Below are 19905 nucleotides of genomic sequence, written 5' to 3'. Positions count from 1 at the left end.
CAATGAACTCTTCTGCAGTTTTTTAGCAAACAGTTTTAATCTTAATTTTCACTCTGGAATGGAACTCACATTACTTATTACCATAAAATATTTGAATTTTTGGGGTTTTTTTTGATGATTCATGGTTGTTTTAAAATGTCTCTGTATTTATGGCAGTATAATATCCCTTTTAAACCAGTTAATAAATATATATCAGAATATATAGTCATTATGGTGATTCTTGACATTCTTTTTAGTTAATGTTTTTAGAACTTGCCAGGGAAACATAGTAACAAGTAATCACCAATATTCCCAATATCTTTGCCAGAACTTTCTGGTACTTAGTCTTTTTTGACTTAATGTTGCATGGATATTTTCCTTGACTTCTATAATAATTTTCAGCTTTAGCTACTTTTTAAAGAAATTACTTTAAGGTATATCATCTTTCAATGGTGTAAAATGTTTCCAGCCATCAGTAAGAACCTTTGTAAGAGCTATTATATGGGAGATCAAATGATCTTATTTAGGTAAGAAAATCATAGGTTAGAATTACACATTGAAAGTATCGTTTTTAATATATAATGTTATATGACCCTATTAGACTGTTACATATGAACTATGCAGGATATACCATGATAAATTTGGTGTCTCTGTTCATAACAAAAATATCAGAATTTGAAGGATGAATGTTCTATGGGATTCTTCAAAGTTCTTAAAATACTTTTTATATCTGCCACTCTTAAAAGCTTGTTGTGGTTTAGGAATATTGCTACCCAAGTCAGTGTCCCATCCCAGACTCTCCCAAATGCCCTCTTTCTCCCCTGACTGGAATGAGAGAGATCTTGCAAGTGATGGGAGAATAACCTTCGGGTCTGGCCATGCCTGCCAGGGTAGCTGGGACTACAAGCACCAGCTTGCCTGGCTCCTGTAGAAAAATTAACTCTGTCCTGGCCAGAACCAGGACACAGCTTTGCAAGAGTTAGCTCAAATGAACCACATAGAACTGTTTGATAGTTACATAAAAAGCCTACTCCCTTGAAAACAGTGTGGGGCTCTCTAAATGGTTGGTAGTGCTGCTCTGGATGATTAAAGAGTGTAGAAGGAGTGGTCATTTGTAAGTTGTTTGGGAAACAGCCATAGTTATTTAGGGCATTTGAGCATGCCACAGGCAGCCCACCCTCAGCAAAATAGTCTGGTTATGCCAAATATGGTGGAGAGCTGAAGGAAAGTGGTTTACAGTTCAGTTCAAACTCTGAATTTGTTCTGCAGTAAGAGTGTTCTCTCTTCCAGTTCTTTGGAAGTGCTGTAATTTCCTCTGAAACCCAAGTCAGTGTGGGATGTGCTTCTTCTTCAGCAGGATACGAAAAAGCTTGGTATTCTTCCCTTATATATGTGTAGAGGTCTGGAAACAAGGATTTGGTTTTTTCTCCTTGGAGTGCAGTACAACGGTATCTCTAATGTGTGAATCTTAAAGTGTAGGGGGATTGGAAAGAAACTGTTATTAACTAATAGTTAGGCTTTTTTAAAGGTACAAATATGAGACAGTGAGACATAGGCCAGTCAGACTGTTACATCTTCCCCTGTCTTCTCTGAGGTGTTCTGCAAAATAATTCAAGAAGCTCATCTGGGCTAAAAACTACAGTGTAGGAAAAAAACCCAAAACAAACAGGCCCAGTCAAGAAGGAATCAGCTTTGGCAAGATGAATTTTTGTGGCATATCAAGCAAAATGGCATAACGTTTTGGGTTTTTTTTTCCAGAAAATGATAGGTTTTATTTTTCAGTTTGATTAAAGAGTGACCTTTGGTCTATATTTGTGTGTTCTGCAGAATTAGCCTGAGGTTTTTTCAGATGGAAAGAGTTACTTTTAATTATAGGAAAATGGGATTATCTGGATTGATTCTCAGGCTGAGCATGCTTAAGTGCATGAGATAATCATCCAGTTGTTTCATTATTTTCCCTTTTTTAAAAAAAAAGTATAACTTGGGAAAAGTCCTCTTTATTTAAAATTTTTACCTGAATTACATGTCATCATTTTCCTGCCTTTCAAATGCCCCTCCTTTAGAATTGGATGGAATTTGGAATGGGAGTTTTATTACTTAAGCCTGAACTGTCATAATTGCCAATTGTCATGCATCCAAACAGTAAATGATGTATGTACAGTATGCACAAGAGGCTTACTTATAGTTTTGTCTTAAATTGCAGAAAAGATCAGGAAACAGAATGACTGAATTCTCAATGCCATTTCCTTCTCTTTCCTTAGATGCTCTAGCACACTGAACTTTTCTTTGAGATCTTAAAATACAGAAGGCATTTTGAATATGGATCATTAAAAATGCTAGTTAATAGTTGTAGTGTCCTTAATTAGTTTCACTGATAAATGAAGGAGATAATTTTATGACCTACCTTCCTTCTTGCCACCTATATTTCCATACCAATGGGTGTATGTATCAGCTGGCAAAGTTTCACAGGCTCTTGTCTTGGCTTTCTAAGTGATTTAAAGCCAAACAAACAACACCAGACAACTTGAAGTGTTACAAAAAGCCAGCTACCTGGATATGAACTAATTTGAGTTTTCCAAGTCTGGCATACATTGTTTGAGTACATCTGAAGATTCTCTTGGTTTGACAAAGCCAAATGTTGATTTTTCTTCTCGCCGTGGCTCCTTTGGGATGTTTCCAGGACACTGTGCTCACTGTTCCCCTTTTCTGGGAGGAAGCCCACAATGATCTATCTACTCTTAGCTTGGAGAACCAGGGCTGACATTCCAGTGCACCCTGCCATTGTTACCAGTGGCTGGCTTGCACTTCATCACTTGGGGCATAAGTGATAATTTGAATGTATCATAGAAAATTTTTTTAGAAGCCTACTGTTAAGAAGGTTACATCATTTGACAAATTTAGTACACGGCCACCTCTTTGTCTGAGTCACTATGAGGCTTTGAAGAGTTCCTCAGGGTTCATCCTGAGATGACTGAGGTGCCCCGATATGTCCTCTTATTCCACTTGTATTTTTCTGCTCCTTTGTCCTGCTTTCATTTTTTTGCATGATTTATATGCATTGCCTCTATAAAATACAGTTCCTCATATAGTGAGAGGTTCCTCATAGAGTTCCTCATATGGTGAGAGTTTTGAGCCCTGTTCACGGCTCTGTTCCTGACCATTGTGAAGTTTCATGGAATGGGAACTTCGTGGCACTAATGTCTTGCAGCATTCACACACTTGCAGTGCACACTTAGCTAACAAAGCTGTGCAAAGGTGTGATTGGGCTCTGCTGTGAACAGAACAGTGAGTAGATCAGATGTCAGAGGTACTGTGGTCATCCTTTTTCCCTAATTTGGATCAGTTTAGTTGTCTGATGACATACTCTTCACAAAAATCATTTGAGTGTGCGGGAGGCTGTGGCAGAACTTGACTGGCTGTAGGATGATAGGTAATGGTGAAGCCCAAGAACACTAGCAGCTGCTCAGTCTCATCTCTGAGGTTCACTGAGCTGCCAGAGTCACTCTGCCATCCTTTGAGGAGGAAGAGTTAATTTTCTGTAACACAGAGGGTGAAGGGGGTGTATGAGCAGTAGAGCAGCGATGAGCATGCATCCACGTTCATTTGCATCAGGGTTTCAGAACTGAGAGACAAAACCAAAGCACTGCCTGCCAAATGTGAGTTGGTCAGTACCCACGCTGACATGCTGCTGGATAGCTTTCAAAGCAGTGCATAGTTTTCAATTCTGTTTTTTTCTCCACCTGCTGTCATTACAAAAGCCCTGCAATTGATCAACAAATGAACTGTTGAACAAATTATCTAAATAACAGCCTTAATAAATAGAAGAATATGTAAAAGTTAAGAGATGATAGATCTCTAACACAGTATGTCTCAAAATTACCACATACCCACTGATATTAAAAAAAAATCAACATGCAAAGTAGATTAAACACATAAATTATGGTTATGTAGAAACCATTATCCCTTTGGAAAACAAGAAATTGGGCAATTTTGGGGTTGAGTTAGCAAAAAGAGGTAACTTGAGCAAAATGTTCTATTAACAGGTGAAATTTTTAGAGGAAAATTATTGCAAATTATATGCATGAATTTGTTGCATATTTTAAAAAAATAATTATTGCTTTGAAATAAAAGGAAAAATATAAATACCTTATACAAGCCATAGTTCAGAAATTATGCAAAAACTGTCCCACTTTGAAAGTAGCAACTTGTAACATTTACATACATTTTATCATTCTCAAACCACTTAATAAACATGATCTAGTTGATCTTCTGGCTATTTTTTGAGTGGTAGTGGCTCTGTATTGTAAAATAACTGTTTCAGCTATTGAACTCTTCATTATGTTTTTATGAATGTGCTGTTGAGCTTTCAGAGGTTTTCTTGGGGAAGCCTGGCATTCCTCTGTTGGTGAAACTATTTCCCCCTTGAAGAAAAAAAGTGAAGGCTTTTCTTTCTGGACCAGCATTGCTTCATCCTTAAACGCTATTGAAGGAAAAAATAGAGATTCTAGTTGTCATGCTTTCACTTCTTTTTCATAGACAAGCCAGAAGAAATGTGGAAGGATTTTAAAGAGAGGAAATGCAAACTGGAACTGCTGTTTCTAATTTCACAAGCTGAAGAATAATAAATAATAACACAAATATATCTAAAGCTCCATAGAGGTTTTCTTGGCTTGATGTGCATTTTTCTGTGAACTAAAGGTTCTAGTTTAGAACTGCTGACAAGTTGATTACAAATTACTGAGCTGTTCCCTAAATATTTCAGTCTTTGTTCGAGCAGTTTGTTTTACTCAAATAATAATCTAGTTCACGCTCATTAATGCATTCATCTATTTGTGGATTAGCTTGTGTGAGTAAATCTGATAGCATAAGGTAAGAACAGTATTACCAAACTATAATAATTTCATGTGAATAATGAATGTTAAGTATCAAAAATTTTTTAAGTCTTGCATTGTGTTTCATTAGTTTTCAAGTATGTTTTCATAACATACAAGGAAAGGCAGCATTTTCCTTTTCTTTGGTATGTTGTTTTTAAATGTTTACCAGGATGTATTTGAGTCATTTAATAGGCAATTCTAGTTGGATTTTTTCCTCTTCATGTTTCAGCATGTTTTGGACAACAGATATATTATTAGAATGGCAGTTTCCAAATAGATTTCTTTATCACCTAATTTTTCATGGATTATAGGGGGGTGCCAGGTAGGAATTGGAATTTAATACTTTGGGTTATCTTTGTTAATGATTTTCAATGTTATTTTTTTTTAATGTGAAGCAAACTTCTGAATCAAGAAATCAAGATACGTGCTTTTAACCCATCTGACTCCTATGACACTTTGTTGCCTATTATCTTCACTGAATAGCATAGCATGATCTTTGATTCAGTAGAAAGGGAACATTTTATTTAAATAAAGATGTTTCTACACATTCATTTCTATTTCTTACTTATTTTCATAGTCAGTTGCAAGCTGAAAGTTTACTAATTTTCTTTAGAAAATGTGCTTCTTAAATCCAGGCTGATTAGATTAGACAATGTTGTTTTTGTTGGGCTGTTGTTTGTCTTTCACTCTTACAGAATGAAAGTGCATAGAGAAGGTTTAATATTCCAGCCTGGCATTTTTCAGTCTTGTTAAATCTTAATAATCAGTTTAACTGAGATAGTTGAGAAGCTAAGCATGTTACACTAAAATGTGAAACTAACATTTGTCATTTTCATTTTGAAAGCAATTGAATGCCTGAAAACTTGACCTACTCTCACTGCAAGGTGGCATAAATGCAATCTTTAAAGTTCAATAGAGATCTAGTTTGATATGGTCAAAATTATAGAACTTAAACAACTATTTATTTTCCTACTTAGTGCTGCATTTCTTTTGCTATTTATTTTTTAAAATTCCCAAACAACAAACAGAAGAACAAAATCCCTTTAAAAAGTTTCATTTTCCTGCAGAGATATGTAACTAACATAGGACTTCTCAAGCATTAGGAGAGTCTTCATTTTATAATTAACTTACAATAAAGGTGATGAAATGGATTTAATTTTAATATATGCCCATATCAAAAATGGGCATATGATTTAATTTTAATAAAACCACTACTGAGTATGATCTATGGAAAAATAGGCAGCTAAATAAAATTTGAATGGACTGACTGTTTTGTCAGTGAGATGTGAATGTTATGTTTGTTCCCATGCCATGATGAAATATTATTTCTTAAAGATCTGGGTCTGTTTTGGTCTCATAGTTTGTGGACAGGGAATTAGGCAACAGGTAAAAAGTAAATTTTGCAAAGCTGTTCCATTCACAGCATTCTTTTTTTCTTGTGCAAATAAGGTCTTTAATGTGAGGAAATTTGAATTTTTAATTAAAGATTAAAATGTGGCATATATATGTACACCTTAGTATCTTCTGAATGTTAAATGTTCCCTTTTGCAACTTAGCTAATATAGGTCTAATATGAAAATATTTATAAAGAATAATTGGAATAAACATCCATTCTAAATTCTAGAATTACTGATCTAGTTTCTTTTTCTTTTAAGATTATTTATTTTTCTTTTCTTACTATGTACAGATGGAAAATCGTTGAGTGCTAGAATTTAGTTGGAGTCATAAGGGTGGGCTTTTAACAGGGATGTGGACTCACTTTAGGTATAACCTTGCATCTATTTCTGAATGTTCCCAAAGCTGAACCAATGCTATTACAGTTTTGAAGAAAAAAATTTGCTTATGATATGGAAGTTAGTACTTGGAAGTTCTTTTTTTTCCCCCTGAAGGTTAGTAGCATTACTTAAGACAAGGGAGGAGTGAAATTCCTTGAGTAGCTCATGTAGCCTCTTCTCCATGTATGTACAGCAACCTCTTTTACGCTTCCTCAGACACCAAAACCCAGGAGGATAAACAGATATTAGCTGTTCTGAACTCCTAGGGTGTATGAGTACCATCTCTGCACATGTTCTGTGTAGCTTCATCACCAGCCACAGCTAGATCCTTCTTCTAACAAGTTCTGTATTTAAATAGACGGAATATTTATATCAAATTTATGTAGTTTGGATAAGTGACAAGACTTGGTTTTCATATTTTCATTAATGATAAGTTGTCAGATTATCATGTTTTATATTTGCTATTTTCTGCTATTTTCACTTCTTCTAGTGCATCATATAAGGCTAAGCATTCACATTTTTACAAGTTTAGACAAAAGTCTAAATGGAATAAATTTGAAATAAAGAATGCAGATTAATTATTGATTGATATTAAAAGCTTGATGCCGATTATTTTGAAAAATTTAAATTAAAATATTATCTTAATTATGTTAACTTAGGTAACTATTAGAGCCTATGGGGTGAAATGAAGTGTAGAGGAGAAACTGAGCAGTGTTAACAGTGTCTTTCCAGTCTAACAGATGAAAAGGTGAACTGAATCATCCTTTATGCATCCTTTCATTTACTGAGCTTCAGAATGGTTGGTAATAAATAACTATGTGGCAGGAAATTATTATTAATCTCTCAAATGGTCATTTGAGCTCCATAATGCTCTGCTAGGGGAGATTAGAGTGAAAACAAAAGTCCCTATAGATTATATGAAACATGCAGTTCTGGGAAACTGAATGTTTGTTTACTGCAGAAGACAAATAAGGTTACATTTTCACAAATTCATTTTTAAAAAGTCTGTGTTTTTCTTCCAAGGGTTAATGCCTGCAGACTGGCTAGTCACTGTCATTAGTACTTCCACCGTTTTTCCTGTGTAAAAAGGGAAGAGTAGCAGTAATGGGGAAATTCCAGAATTATGCACATATGCTAGCCAAGTACAAAAGTTGAGTGAACCTGAGAACAGTTTTAGCAGCTGTATTTCAAAATGATGGAACATTTTGTGACTTTTGTTGATTTATTGATAAATATTGATAAATTATTTCTCATTAAGTACAAGGCTAAAATGAATTGACTCACTGAAACAATAATTTCTTTTCTTATAGAAGTATTGCATATATTTTCTTTCTTTGATTTACAGAATATGCTGTGCTCAGTTGAATAATATGGGTTTTATGAATTCTAAATGGATTTATTAATTTTTTCCCAGCAATGACTAGTTTATTCTGCTAAGAGGAAATTCTGTGTTTGCTGCTGTTTCTATCCCTTTGGTAGGATGATTCTGCAACAAACCACAGCAGCTTGAAAGTGATGCAATTTCTGAGGAAAAAAAAAAGCCTATCTCAATTATCAACCTGCATAGCAGTGTTAAATTAAAACTACCGTGAAATTTTGCATTAGTTAGAACTGATGCAAATTGTTGGGAAAAAAAAGGCTTAACTAAAGTATCAGAGTTAGTTGCTACTTAGGCTAATGTTTAAGTGCATCTGGAGGGAGGAATATTCTGACATATATTGTGTTTGGTGGAAAGGACACACATCATCTTTCCATTGGTTTCTTTCATTTAATAACTGTGAAAGTAGTACTTCTTTATGAAACAACTTTGTATTTATAAGCATAATGTGGTGGGGTTTTTTGTGTTCACACATACTGTAATTGTAATGCCTGGTAAATTAGCTTCCTAAATTCTGAGTAGCAGAGGTTGTGTTTTCATAAAATGTTAGTTCCAATTTCTTTTTAAAATAGCTTTTGTGCCACTCAACAAAACTGCAAAGGGAGCACATGTGGAGCTTTAAACAATTTTTTACCTAAAGTCCTTTATAGATGGGCTGTAAAAGCACATTGTATAATAAATTGTATGGAAAGGGACCAAATGTTTTTCTACTAGGAAAAAAATGCATTTTAGTGATCTGTGTAGTGTGTGTATATCCATATGGCATATTTTTAATACTAGTTACTTACCTAACTGTTCTTTCAATTCCTGTGTCATATGCCAATTTTTAATACTTCAGTGAGGACTATGTCTACTCTGGAAAATTTTCTTGCTGTTTAGAGTCAATAGGCTTAAAAAATGTTAAAACTAGAAAGATGCCTCAGTTCCACATTTGACTCTGGAGATTTTTATTTATAGGTGTTATGAAATAAAATGGTCCTTTCCCTTTGTTACAGTAATTTCTAGAGACATGTTTTTGTAAAAAACTTCCTTTTCCCACCTGAAAGCTATATGTATGCAGAGTGCATGTAAATCACCTCTATGAAATGTGAGTCTCACAGTAAGATGCAGAGAACCAGAGGGCTGGGGAAAAAAAATAACCAACCTCCCCTCCTGTTCTATAAAAATAGTTTCTTTGTGGGGTTTGTCTCCCTGAGAAACTTCCCGATACTTGCATACTCTGTCATGTGTAATTGGATTGTAGCTCTTTCTGAATAGTTTTCTCCTCTTGACAGCATGGGGTAACCTTGGAAATGTTCTCAAGAGCCAGAGCAAGATTTCTGAAGCTGAAAGCGCCTATAGAAATGCCTTGTACTACCGCAGCAACATGGCTGATATGCTTTATAATTTGTAAGTATGTGTGGCTGTCCTGGGGTTGAATTGTCTCTGAAACCTACTGAGCTACTGATTTACTTGCTGGAAATTGAGACAATGTTATTTGTTGCTTTGTAATAGTAATTTCATTAACTGTGCTCCTTAAACTATGGGGTGGACAGGATTTTTTCTTGGTCATCATTATTGTATATTCACATAATCGGTACAGACAAGGGTAAACCTACAAATCTGTTTGCTTCAAAAGAAGAAAAAAAACCCCTACAATAAACAAAGTACCAATAGATGAGTTGTGAGCTGGAGCCCTCCATCTGTTTGAAATTCAATTAAATTGTGAGGTGTTATTTAGACTTCCTTTTTAAATGTGAATAACACTTGGTGGGCAGAATGGGTGTAAGCACTTTTGAACATAGGCCAATACCCTTCCATTAGCTCTGGAGGTCTGAAATGTTAAAACAGCAAATTACTTTTCTCCTGTGACTGACTTCAGAGCAGCATAGGTTAAATAAAGTTTAATTACTTGAACCCTGTTGTAGGTGAGTAAGAGGATAAATAACACGAGCATCAAAATAATTATTTGTCAGGGGAAAAGATTTCCCATCTCGTTAACATACCAAATCATGAAGACAGCAGTGAGCATCGTGCCAAGCTTCACACTGAGGTGGGACGGTGCTGTGTGTCCCACCAGGGAGGGATGGACTGATTCCCTGGTGTCCCTGCTGGGCATTGCCCCTGCTTGTCCCGCCAGCCGTGGCCCTTCCTCCCCCTCCTGCTGTGACCCAGCCAGCACAAGCCCTCGGAGCAGGGCTCTGCTGCACGAAAAGCCGGTCACCACCAGCCGTGTGCTCTTGTCTCGTGATGTGTGTGGAGGACAGAATCCAGGTGACTGTCATTCCGTCAGCAGCCGCTAGAAAATAACATCCTGCATGCAGCAGACAAGTGTGGCTGTAAGATAAAATGTGCAAAAACTACATTCAAATAGTAAGCCTCTTCAAATCAATCAGTCAATCAAAAAATAATGTTCTGCCTATAAGTCCAGTTTAAAATTACTGCTTATAATACAATTCAATATAATTGAAAATGAAATTTACCATAATAGTATCTTTTACAAATTTTTTCCTTGTTTAAAAAGGAAGAAGTTGACCGTTTCATTAATTTCCCTTTTAGTTAAGCAAATGAATTGAATTAATGAAACTCAAAATAATTTAATGATAGAATTCCAGTTCCAAAAATGAAATCCATATTCCATAATATGTATTTTACTGTATATATATTTTAGTAATCATTTAGTTGCCAAAATACATGTATGCGCAGATTTCCCTCTCTGTTAGGCAGTGAGTATGAAAAACATATTTTTAAGAGGAATCTTCTGCTCACATTCAAAAAATAACTTCTGAACCCAGCAGAAGACTGTATGAAATAAAGTGACAAGATTGATACATGTATATTTCCTATATGCTATCATTTTGAAGGTGAATATTATAACTGTTAAATTTTTGTATGCCCGTACACTACCTTTGTCTCTTACAGTGTTGTAGAGAGAAGCCGAAGTTAATACTGGGGTAAGAAGAGGAAAGGGGGTTGGATGATAAAGATAGGGGCATAAAAGAAGTCAGATTTCAGTCTTCTCGCTCTTCTCAGAATAAGCTGATAGTGTTTGAGTTTTCAATTGATACACAAAATATATGTCTATAAACCTTCATCTCTGTTGAACAAAAAATTTTTGAAATTCTACTGAATTTGTGTGGAAGGATTTTAATTAAATGCTGGTTGGAATATATAGGGCATAAGAAGTAAAGTTTAATTATTAGCCTTTCTACTACTACACTGAATAAAATAGAATTCCTTATTTTTTTAAACAAGCTTTACAAAACCTTCAGTTATTCAATAGTAGTTGAAAAAGCTTGCATCATTTTTTCTTTTTGTAGGCTTTTTCAGTGTTGGATGCTTCAATATCCAACATGAAAAATAGATGGTAAATGAAGTGTCCTTTGATAATACACAAATGAGTCAATTCTTTCAAACACAAATCCTCAAGAACTCCTTTGCAAATTAAACCCATCCTTGGCATGCAGTTCTGTGGGAGCCCTTTACAAAAATCCTCTGTAATGGAAAATGTGTCTTATATGTGCTTACAAGAGACCAGTCAGTTTTGCTGTTTCTGGTTTTCAGTATGTGCCTTTGAAACTAAAACAATCACTCCATAGAACTCCAGGAAAAAGGTATCTTTACAGTTATTTAGAAGCACTGTGTATGTTTCACATGTTCATTGTTGTTTCTAAGCACCTATGCCTCAGTATTTGATGCAAATTAATTGGCATGTGCAGCTCACTGTTTACTCATAGGAATAACAAATCCAACTGCTCTCTGCTCAAGAACAAATTGTTAAGGTTTAACTCACAATTTTGATGGATAACAATCAAAGAGAGAAACTACATAAACAGAAGTGCTGGATCTCTTTCCTTCTTTTTCAATAAACTGAGAGGTGAGGTTAGCTTAGAAGTTGATTACATTAACATCCAAAGAATTTAACAGACTAGATGAATGGCTGAATTCAGTATTTTTGTTTTTTGACTTATACCTTATGGGTCTGAGTTACAGCTGCTTATGCCATTAAAAAAAATTAAAATGCATTAATACATAACTACATAAAGGTTTGGGACTACTGCATTTGAAGGTTTGCCTGATTATGAACATGTTGTATTTGTGTTCTCAGAGCTATGTAGCTCTTCAGATTTCAACTAAATTTCATAGGGTAGTAAATCAGCATAAAATGACCTATCTTTATCTGCTTTTTTTAACTGAGAAAACCATATATTTTAATGCTGTGAAGTACCAAGGACAGAGGTGTTGAGAAATGAGAAGTTTATTCTTTCAAACAACACAATATTCAGTAGATTTAAAACCAAACTATTTTAATTTGCTTTGGCTTTTCAGTCTTTGTTACCTTAATTATTATTACCTAAAGCTTCTGGTGTTTTTGTATTGCTTCAAATTGCTTGTAATTAGTGTCTAAACTAAAATTGTTTATCAGTTAAAGGATAGTTTTGCATATATTATTTCACTTGTGTTTAGGCTTGGCTGTGCTTAGAGTATTCTTTTGTCATCCACATTAGTAATCTATTATACCTTGAGTTTCTAATGTTCTCAATCTGACAAAGATATTGAATATTCCTTTCAAATTACACTAATTGCTTGAATGTTGTGATTTTGGAGTATACAGTGCCCTATAAAAGATGATTTTTTAGCAATCAGCCATCCCCTTCCTTCTCTCCTGAAGTATCTCATTTTGCCTGTACTGATATAAGACTGTGTGTACGAGTTTGTTATATTTAATTTCTTTGAATAAGGTTGGATTATGAATTTCCATAAACTTTACATTGGAAAACTTAGAGTATTATATCAGTAAATGTGGATTTTTTTAATGTTTCTGTTAGAAATTTCAGCCACTATTGAAGACTCCCTATCCTAGAAAGTCTAGGATTGCAGTGTTTTACAAGCAAAGTTTAACTCTGCATCCTAAGCTAAAAATCAATATAAACAAAATTCTTCCTTCTCTGTTGTTGTTAGGCTTATATGTTGGAAAATGTGTTCCCTGCCTTTTAAGGATGCTGGCATAAAAAGCTCCTTATCAGAGACAAAAAACTCCAAAAGCAGACTGACCTACAAACCTGTGCTGAGCTGTGGTTGAACCTTCCCCAGACTAAGTCCTGCAGCAATCACCTAGTAGGAAACAGGTCAAGGTTATGGTTCCTTTTCCTTGATAGCCCAGAAGTTTTTAGCATTCATCATGTTGAGTTAAAAAGCAAAGAGGGTGTGTCATCTGGTGTCTAAGTACTTGGTTACTGTTTTTCTCATCTGTGAATGCAAACCTGTTTGGAATTAATCTGCTTGGCCAGCTAGTTCTTCCTCTGTCAAAGATGGCAGCTGAAATTTGTGTCTTGCTGTAACCAAAGATGTCTTGATACAATCTTGCTGTGTTGTCACACTGGCTCTTGAGGTAGCACCCAAAGGTCACTTAGGTGACTTGTGGTTTCCTGCAGTGCAAAACTCTTCTCTGGGACATTTTGTGGGGCCTATATGAAAGGTTTTCAAAGTCATATTGAGAGGTGAAAGGCATTCAGTGACCTAGCTATTCAATTATATATCTCAGTACTTGAAATTATGGGCACTTATAGTCCTTACATAAACTTCCACCATTTTATAAAATAGGGAAAATAATGGTTTGCATCTGCCATTTAGTTTCAAGAAAGACCCCTCTTGTAGGAAGTTTTGTCCAGCTCTCTATCTGTACTGACTGCTGGGGCACATGAGAGAGAATAGGCATCTGGTTTGAGGACTGCAGACACACCACAGCAGTGCCCATTGTCCGGAGGAGTGAGAGAGACAGTGCTGTTCCTAATCCTCACAGCAGCCCTCCCTCTGTCAGGGAAATAGAGGTTGTACAAGTTAGTGTGGTCCTGAGAGGGTAGTATTCCCAACCAAACTGTACCAGTAACAGGAAAAAAAAAAAAGACTACATTTGCTGATGAGTTTGCTTACATTTGGGAAGCTCTTCCCAGATCTGGGAGAATGTAACAGTTTTACTGCGCTGTCTGAAGGACTAGGTTGTTTTGGGGGTGATTGTTTAATTTTCATTTTTTGGGTTTTTTTACTACTGAAGTGATGGATTACATAGTGAGTTCTGCAAAGGAAATGGTTATTCTCTGTATGTTTGGGTTCTTACTGATTAAAAAAGTGTGTTTTGTGGTAGCATCCATACCTACCTTTCTGAAAACCCACTAGTCCTGCAAAAGACAGAGAAAGAGTTGCCTTAGGCAAAGCACATCCACTCTTGCTGTGTGACTGGAGACACATCTGTGTGGGGAATAAAAGGATTTTCTTCCATTCCTTTCTTTGTTTGCCAGTGCAGCATTGAGGTAGATATAGTCCTTTGTAGATAATTCCACCTGAAATCAATGGGATAAATATAGCTTAAGGCATGGGAGAACCGCAGTCATGGCAAAGTAATAGCTAACAGGCCCTATATTAGTTGTTATAAACCAGTAAACAAAATTGATTAAACGGTTTCAGTGTTGTACCTGGGTTGAAAATGCTATAAATATTTCACTAACACACATGTATACTTTGACAGTTGCAGTTCCTGTGTATTGTACTTGGCCAATTTATGCCAGTTTTAGTCACTGAGGAGTTTGCTTCATAAGCAGACCAGCTGACTAGAATAGGATTACCAACAGGAAGAAATTATTATGAAACTTGAGAAAGACCATAGACCATCTACTGCTTATTTAGATTCTGTGACTGCCTTCTGGTCTCTGAAAACATTTTTGTGCCATTAGTATTTAGTGACTTTTGGTCAAAGCCAAAGCAGAGGAGGAAGATGGGAAGATTTTTCATTGGTAATGCAAGATGGGTTAAAGTTGGCAGCTTAAAGAACTCAGGAAGGTTGCAAACATCTCATTTGGGGAGAAGTGTTTTCCTGCATGAACTAAATGAGCAATTCTAGCTACAGAAATGATATGCAACATTTCCAGATAGTCAGTCCTTCTCATTTTTTTCTTTTTATTTTTTTCCTATTTAAAAAACAGGATTCTGAGCCACTTCCTAAGTCACTTGGAGAAGTTTGCTACTTCTGCAAGCAGTCAGCACATATCCTCTATTTTATAAATTATTAACACTCCATGTAAAAGTAGCTAGAAGTAATACAGGCCAAAAAAAAAAAAATCTGTTGTAAGGCTCTTGTTAGTTATGATAGTTAGAACTTGTCTCCTAATTAATCTTAAATTAATTCATGGACAGTTTACAACTGTCCACTGTGTGTCCTATGGTTTAAGTAGCTTTTCCAAATACTCTTATCTTCATGTATTTCATAGAATCAAAGAATGTGTAATATTGGAAGGGACCACAGTGGGTCATCTGGCCCCATCTCCCAACTCAAACAGAGTAATCCCAGAGCAAGTGGCACAGGATTGGGTCTGTACAATTTCTGACTAACGCCAGTGAGGGAGACTCCACAACCTCTCTGGACTATCTTTCAGTGTGTGATCACCCACACAGTGATGATCTTTCTCCTGTTCATTTATTCTTTCATGGTACTTGCCTTATTGAACTACAGAAGCCACATTTTTCCAGTTATGCCAGTAAACTGTCTTTGCACAGAAGTTGCACATGTCATTTAATATTTTTATTTGTCTGCTTTACAACTGGGAAGGTGAGCTGGAGAGAATACATTTTGGAAGTATCAACTTGAAGCAACTTTTCCTGCGTTTTGTTTTTTTTTTGTGAGGCATTTTGGTAGTTAGGGTTTTTTATTTAGTTAGTTTGGCATTTTTAGTAACTTCAGAAAGTTAAAAGTGCCAGAAAGACTTTAAGGTCTTCATCCAAGTTTATCACTTGAACTTACTCTTGTATCAAGCATCCTTACTTGAAGGATGTTCTTTCCTTTGTTCATCCTTGAGTAAGGAGAAAGGAAGGCTTTGTGTCTTTGTAACCATTAAAGTTAGGTACATACTCAACATATGTCTGCTGTGCACCCCCTTGGAGTGCTCTGCTCCACCTCTGGCTTATGTCCAGTGTTTCTCACTGTATTGTGAGAAGGTGCCTTTGTGGTCTTTCTGCTCCTGCTCCCCCTTGCCAAAAATCTCCAAAGAGCACTTGCCATTTTGCAATGTAAGCAAAGTGAAAGACATGTCAAGAACAGATCTGCTCCTGGCTATCGTGGGCACTTCCTTACACACCCAAGTGCCCTGGCCACTGAGAGGGGTGAAATACTGGAACTGCAGTGCCTGCAAGGTGTGAACTCCAGCTGAGGGATGTTCTTCCACTGTATCTAGAGAAGTCAGTTTTTTCCTGACTTTATTTAATCTCAAACTAGAACTGGACACTTGTAAATCTAGTAATGTTTGTACTGCCAGAAGCTACAGTGGAAACTAGAGATCAATCAGGACCAATTCCACAAGGAGAAGAGGCGGTTTCATGCCTTGCTAAAATTATATTTTTCTTCTCTTTCTTCTCCCAAACTCATAACAAATACAAATAAAACACTAATTATTAGTTGGAATTCAACATTCAGTCTTTCATCTGAGCTGCTTGGGTTATATTTATGAGAGAGACACACCAACAGACTGACAGTTAATGGAACAGCTTTTTTAAAAAAAAGTCTTTTGGGAGAGAAGTTAAGGAAAAATGCCTCTCAAAATCTCAGTTAATAAAAGTGTTAGTATTAGAGCATGTAGTGAATAGAAAAGATTGATTTGCAATAATTACAGATAAAAGTTCTTTTAATAGCAAAACCACAAATGTTGTGCACTTAACCAAAGTAATTTGTTTTGGTGAAGTTGACCCATTACTGTATTACTTCTCTCAGTATGTTATATTATTTATTCCAGAACTAAACTAAGAATAGAATTTCTTAGATAATTGTTTCAAAAGTGTGTGTGAGAATGTTTGTTGCTTTTTAAAAAATTAAGCAGCTTAAATGTCAGACCATGAACCTCATTTTTTTCTGTTAATTCTCCTGCTGTGAACAGCAAACAGGATCAAAGTACCATAATTAATCTTCCTTGAAGTAAGGACACTGTATAAAATTTTTTAGAGTAAACAAAATTCAACTTCTAGAAAGTTTAGAAAATATTATTTCTATCCTGATGATCATACCTCTTGCCATTCGCAAGGTACTTGACAGTAGTTGCAAACCTTGGTGCCCTGCCAAAAAGTATCCTGAATGTATTCCCTCATCGCTTACTTTACTGCAAGTACCTACTAAATATATGTTCTGTTAATATTAAAAAAAATATTTACTACCTAATCTGAAGTTTATTGGGAAACAGTTTTAAAGTGAGGTCATGTGATGCTGATAGGACAGTATAGAAGAAAAAGAGGATATGTTCCTCAATTCTGTTAAATCCTAACCCAGTGATAAGAAGCAAACAACATAGGCGGTGGCTGCTTTAGCTAATTGCCCATCTCTTTTCATCCCTTGAAGTTTACTAGTTTCATTCAAAAAGTTTTCCTGAGATGTTGGAGGAGAATAAAATTTTCTCTGATTTGAGACTAGAGATAACAGAATTCCAAGCTCTTTGCAGTTCAAGAAGCTATCAGCATATAAAAACATAGAGGAAGAAAAGAAAATTGCTGTAGGTTAGGAAAGCTACAAATAAATATGGTACCGCTTCCACCTTAGAGGAAGAGCTGTGTTTTCCTGGAGCTGAGTTATATGACAAGGGATGTTTACCTCTGGATACTGAGGTCTGAGTCTCCACTCTCAAATGACTAATTTTTTTAAGGTTTTTTAAATCATTCTGGTTTTAATATATTTGTATATGCTCTTTTTCAGTCGTCTGAAATTTCAGAAAACTGTAATGCTTTGGGCCTTCATTTAAGCATACAGTGTACATTCATGTCAGTGATATCCAGACCACTTCTCAGAAATTTGTGGGTGGCTGGTATAAATCGTAATTCACAAGGGTGTTTGTCTTAAAAGCTAAATTAAAGCCCATCTATTATGAAACTGGAAGTATTCAGTATAATTTTTAATACCTCTTCAGTTAGTAAATTTGTTCAGAATATAAGGAATACTGGGAAAACCAGAACTGTTGCAGGTCCTTAGCTGTACAGTGAATAATCTAGTGCAATTGCTCAACAAGGGGAGTCCTTGACATAACATGTGAAGGGCTGGATGCTTAACTTAATCAGGATTTGAAAAAGAGCTGCTTATAAGACAATATGCCAGGCTAATCATTAATAACTTACAAATACCTCCATATTCTATCCACTTTTAAAAGTTTTGCTGGCTAACATTTTCTCAACTGAGTAAATGAATCTCCTGGTTTCTAAGAAAGCCAAAACTATTCTGTTTAACATCTGCTTTATTAAAGCCATATGGATGCACCTGATGTCTATGAATTCATCTTTATACATGGAATAATTTTCACACTGAACTGTTAGTGAGTGTTTGTATCTCTGAAATACTAGTAAACATATTTGTCTTTGTTACCCAAGTTTTGTTTTCAGTATTTGTTTTCAAGTTAGTCTTTGTAGGAACCTCACACCTCACTCTCTCTCTTTTTTTTTTTTTTTTTTTTTTTTTTTTTTTTTTTTTCCCTTTTTTTTTTTTTTTTTTTTCTTTCCTTCTTTTTTTTTTCCCTTATGCAGAGGATTACTACTTCAGGAAAACAGCAGGTTTTCAGAGGCATTGCATTACTATAAACTGGCAATTGGTAGCAGACCCACACTAGCTTGTAAGTATTTTAACTATACAAGCTTGTATAATATTGACTATAGTTTTCATAGAAAATTTTCCTACTCTTTACTAACACTTTCTTTTTTTTCAGAAGCTTTTAAGTCAGAAAGCAAAAGGTGAAATTGGGCCCTTGAAAACAGTTTATTAGTAGAAGTGGAAGTTGTTTCTTAGTAAACAACTAATCAGCATTTGATATGATACAAGTAAGAAGGAGATAATGAATTAACATTCAGCAGCACTACTAGAACTTAAAATGCTTCTGGTCTGGGGTGTTGAGCTACAGGTACTACTGCCCAAATTTTCAGGCTTCTGTTTTCTGTTTCTTACAGCCAGTCCCTGATAGTTATGTGAGTGAATAATACAAATATTTTAGTCCTTTCGTTTTTTTCTTTCTTGTCTGGGGAAAATGGAGAATAATCATTTGGGTGTTGCCAGTAATAGGTTCCAAAATTAATTCGTGCTGTTTGAAGTGGCTGAGACTTTTGTACCTTCAGTATTAATCTTCTCTGTAAGTATAAATGTTTTTATGTATATTTTTTGTAACACTTCAAACAGTGGTGCTATATACTTTATAAAGTCCTAAAAAGAGGAACAAAATGGAACACCCTGCTTAACCAGTGACTCCTTCCCTCAGTCTTTATGTCACCTTCTTCTTTCCTTGCCTCTGAACTTCTACCTTTTATGTGTTTGAATATTTTACATGTTCACACACCAGTGAGTGCTCTATCTTATTCAAAAACCAGATTAGATAATCATGGGATCTCTACCAGATATTATTTAGAATTGAAACAATAGATGTAGCATAATAGAACTCCATTAAAAGGTAACATTTTTTCCCTCTCTACAGCTGCCTATTTAAATACTGGTATCATCCTGATGAACCAAGGGAAGACAGAGGAAGCCAGAAGGACTTTTGTGAAGTGTTCAGAGATCCCTGATGAAAATCTGAAAGATCCTCATGCTCATAAAAGCTCTGTTACTAGCTGTCTTTATAATTTAGGAAAACTTTTTCATGAACAAGGACACTATGAGGTAAGACTCCAGGTTTGTACATAATATATTTATAGAACCTTCATATACAAATAATACATACTGCTTCCACCCAGACTTTCAAAAGACATCACATACATGAACTGATTGAATTTCACCAGATCAAGATTAGCATTCTCTACAGAGAATATTTGTTCTCTACAGCCACTGGTGTAATGCTGTTAATTAGCAGTGTGATGTTCTCATGTCAGAGTCAACATTAGCAGGGGTCACATCTGATATGTGTTAGTTCATTGG

The 19905-nt window shown here is 35.5% G+C and overlaps 1 protein-coding gene across 2 annotated transcripts in view; it reads left to right on the top strand.

The window, feature by feature from the left end:
- Positions 1–19905, top strand: part of TMTC2 (transmembrane O-mannosyltransferase targeting cadherins 2) — a 236821-nt gene that overhangs the window by 144611 nt on the left and 72305 nt on the right. For both annotated transcript variants that reach the window (XM_063396396.1, XM_063396395.1), the window contains 3 exons: positions 9281–9395; positions 18531–18616; positions 19466–19650. In XM_063396396.1, the coding sequence (XP_063252466.1) occupies positions 9281–9395; positions 18531–18616; positions 19466–19650 (386 nt within the window). The remainder of the gene's footprint in view (positions 1–9280; positions 9396–18530; positions 18617–19465; positions 19651–19905) is intronic.

Source organism: Prinia subflava, chromosome 4 (assembly GCF_021018805.1).
Source record: "Prinia subflava isolate CZ2003 ecotype Zambia chromosome 4, Cam_Psub_1.2, whole genome shotgun sequence".
Classification (NCBI taxonomy): Eukaryota; Metazoa; Chordata; class Aves; order Passeriformes; family Cisticolidae; genus Prinia; species Prinia subflava.
The sequence above is the reverse complement of the archived record's forward strand: the minus strand, read 5'-3'. Positions and strand labels throughout refer to the sequence as shown.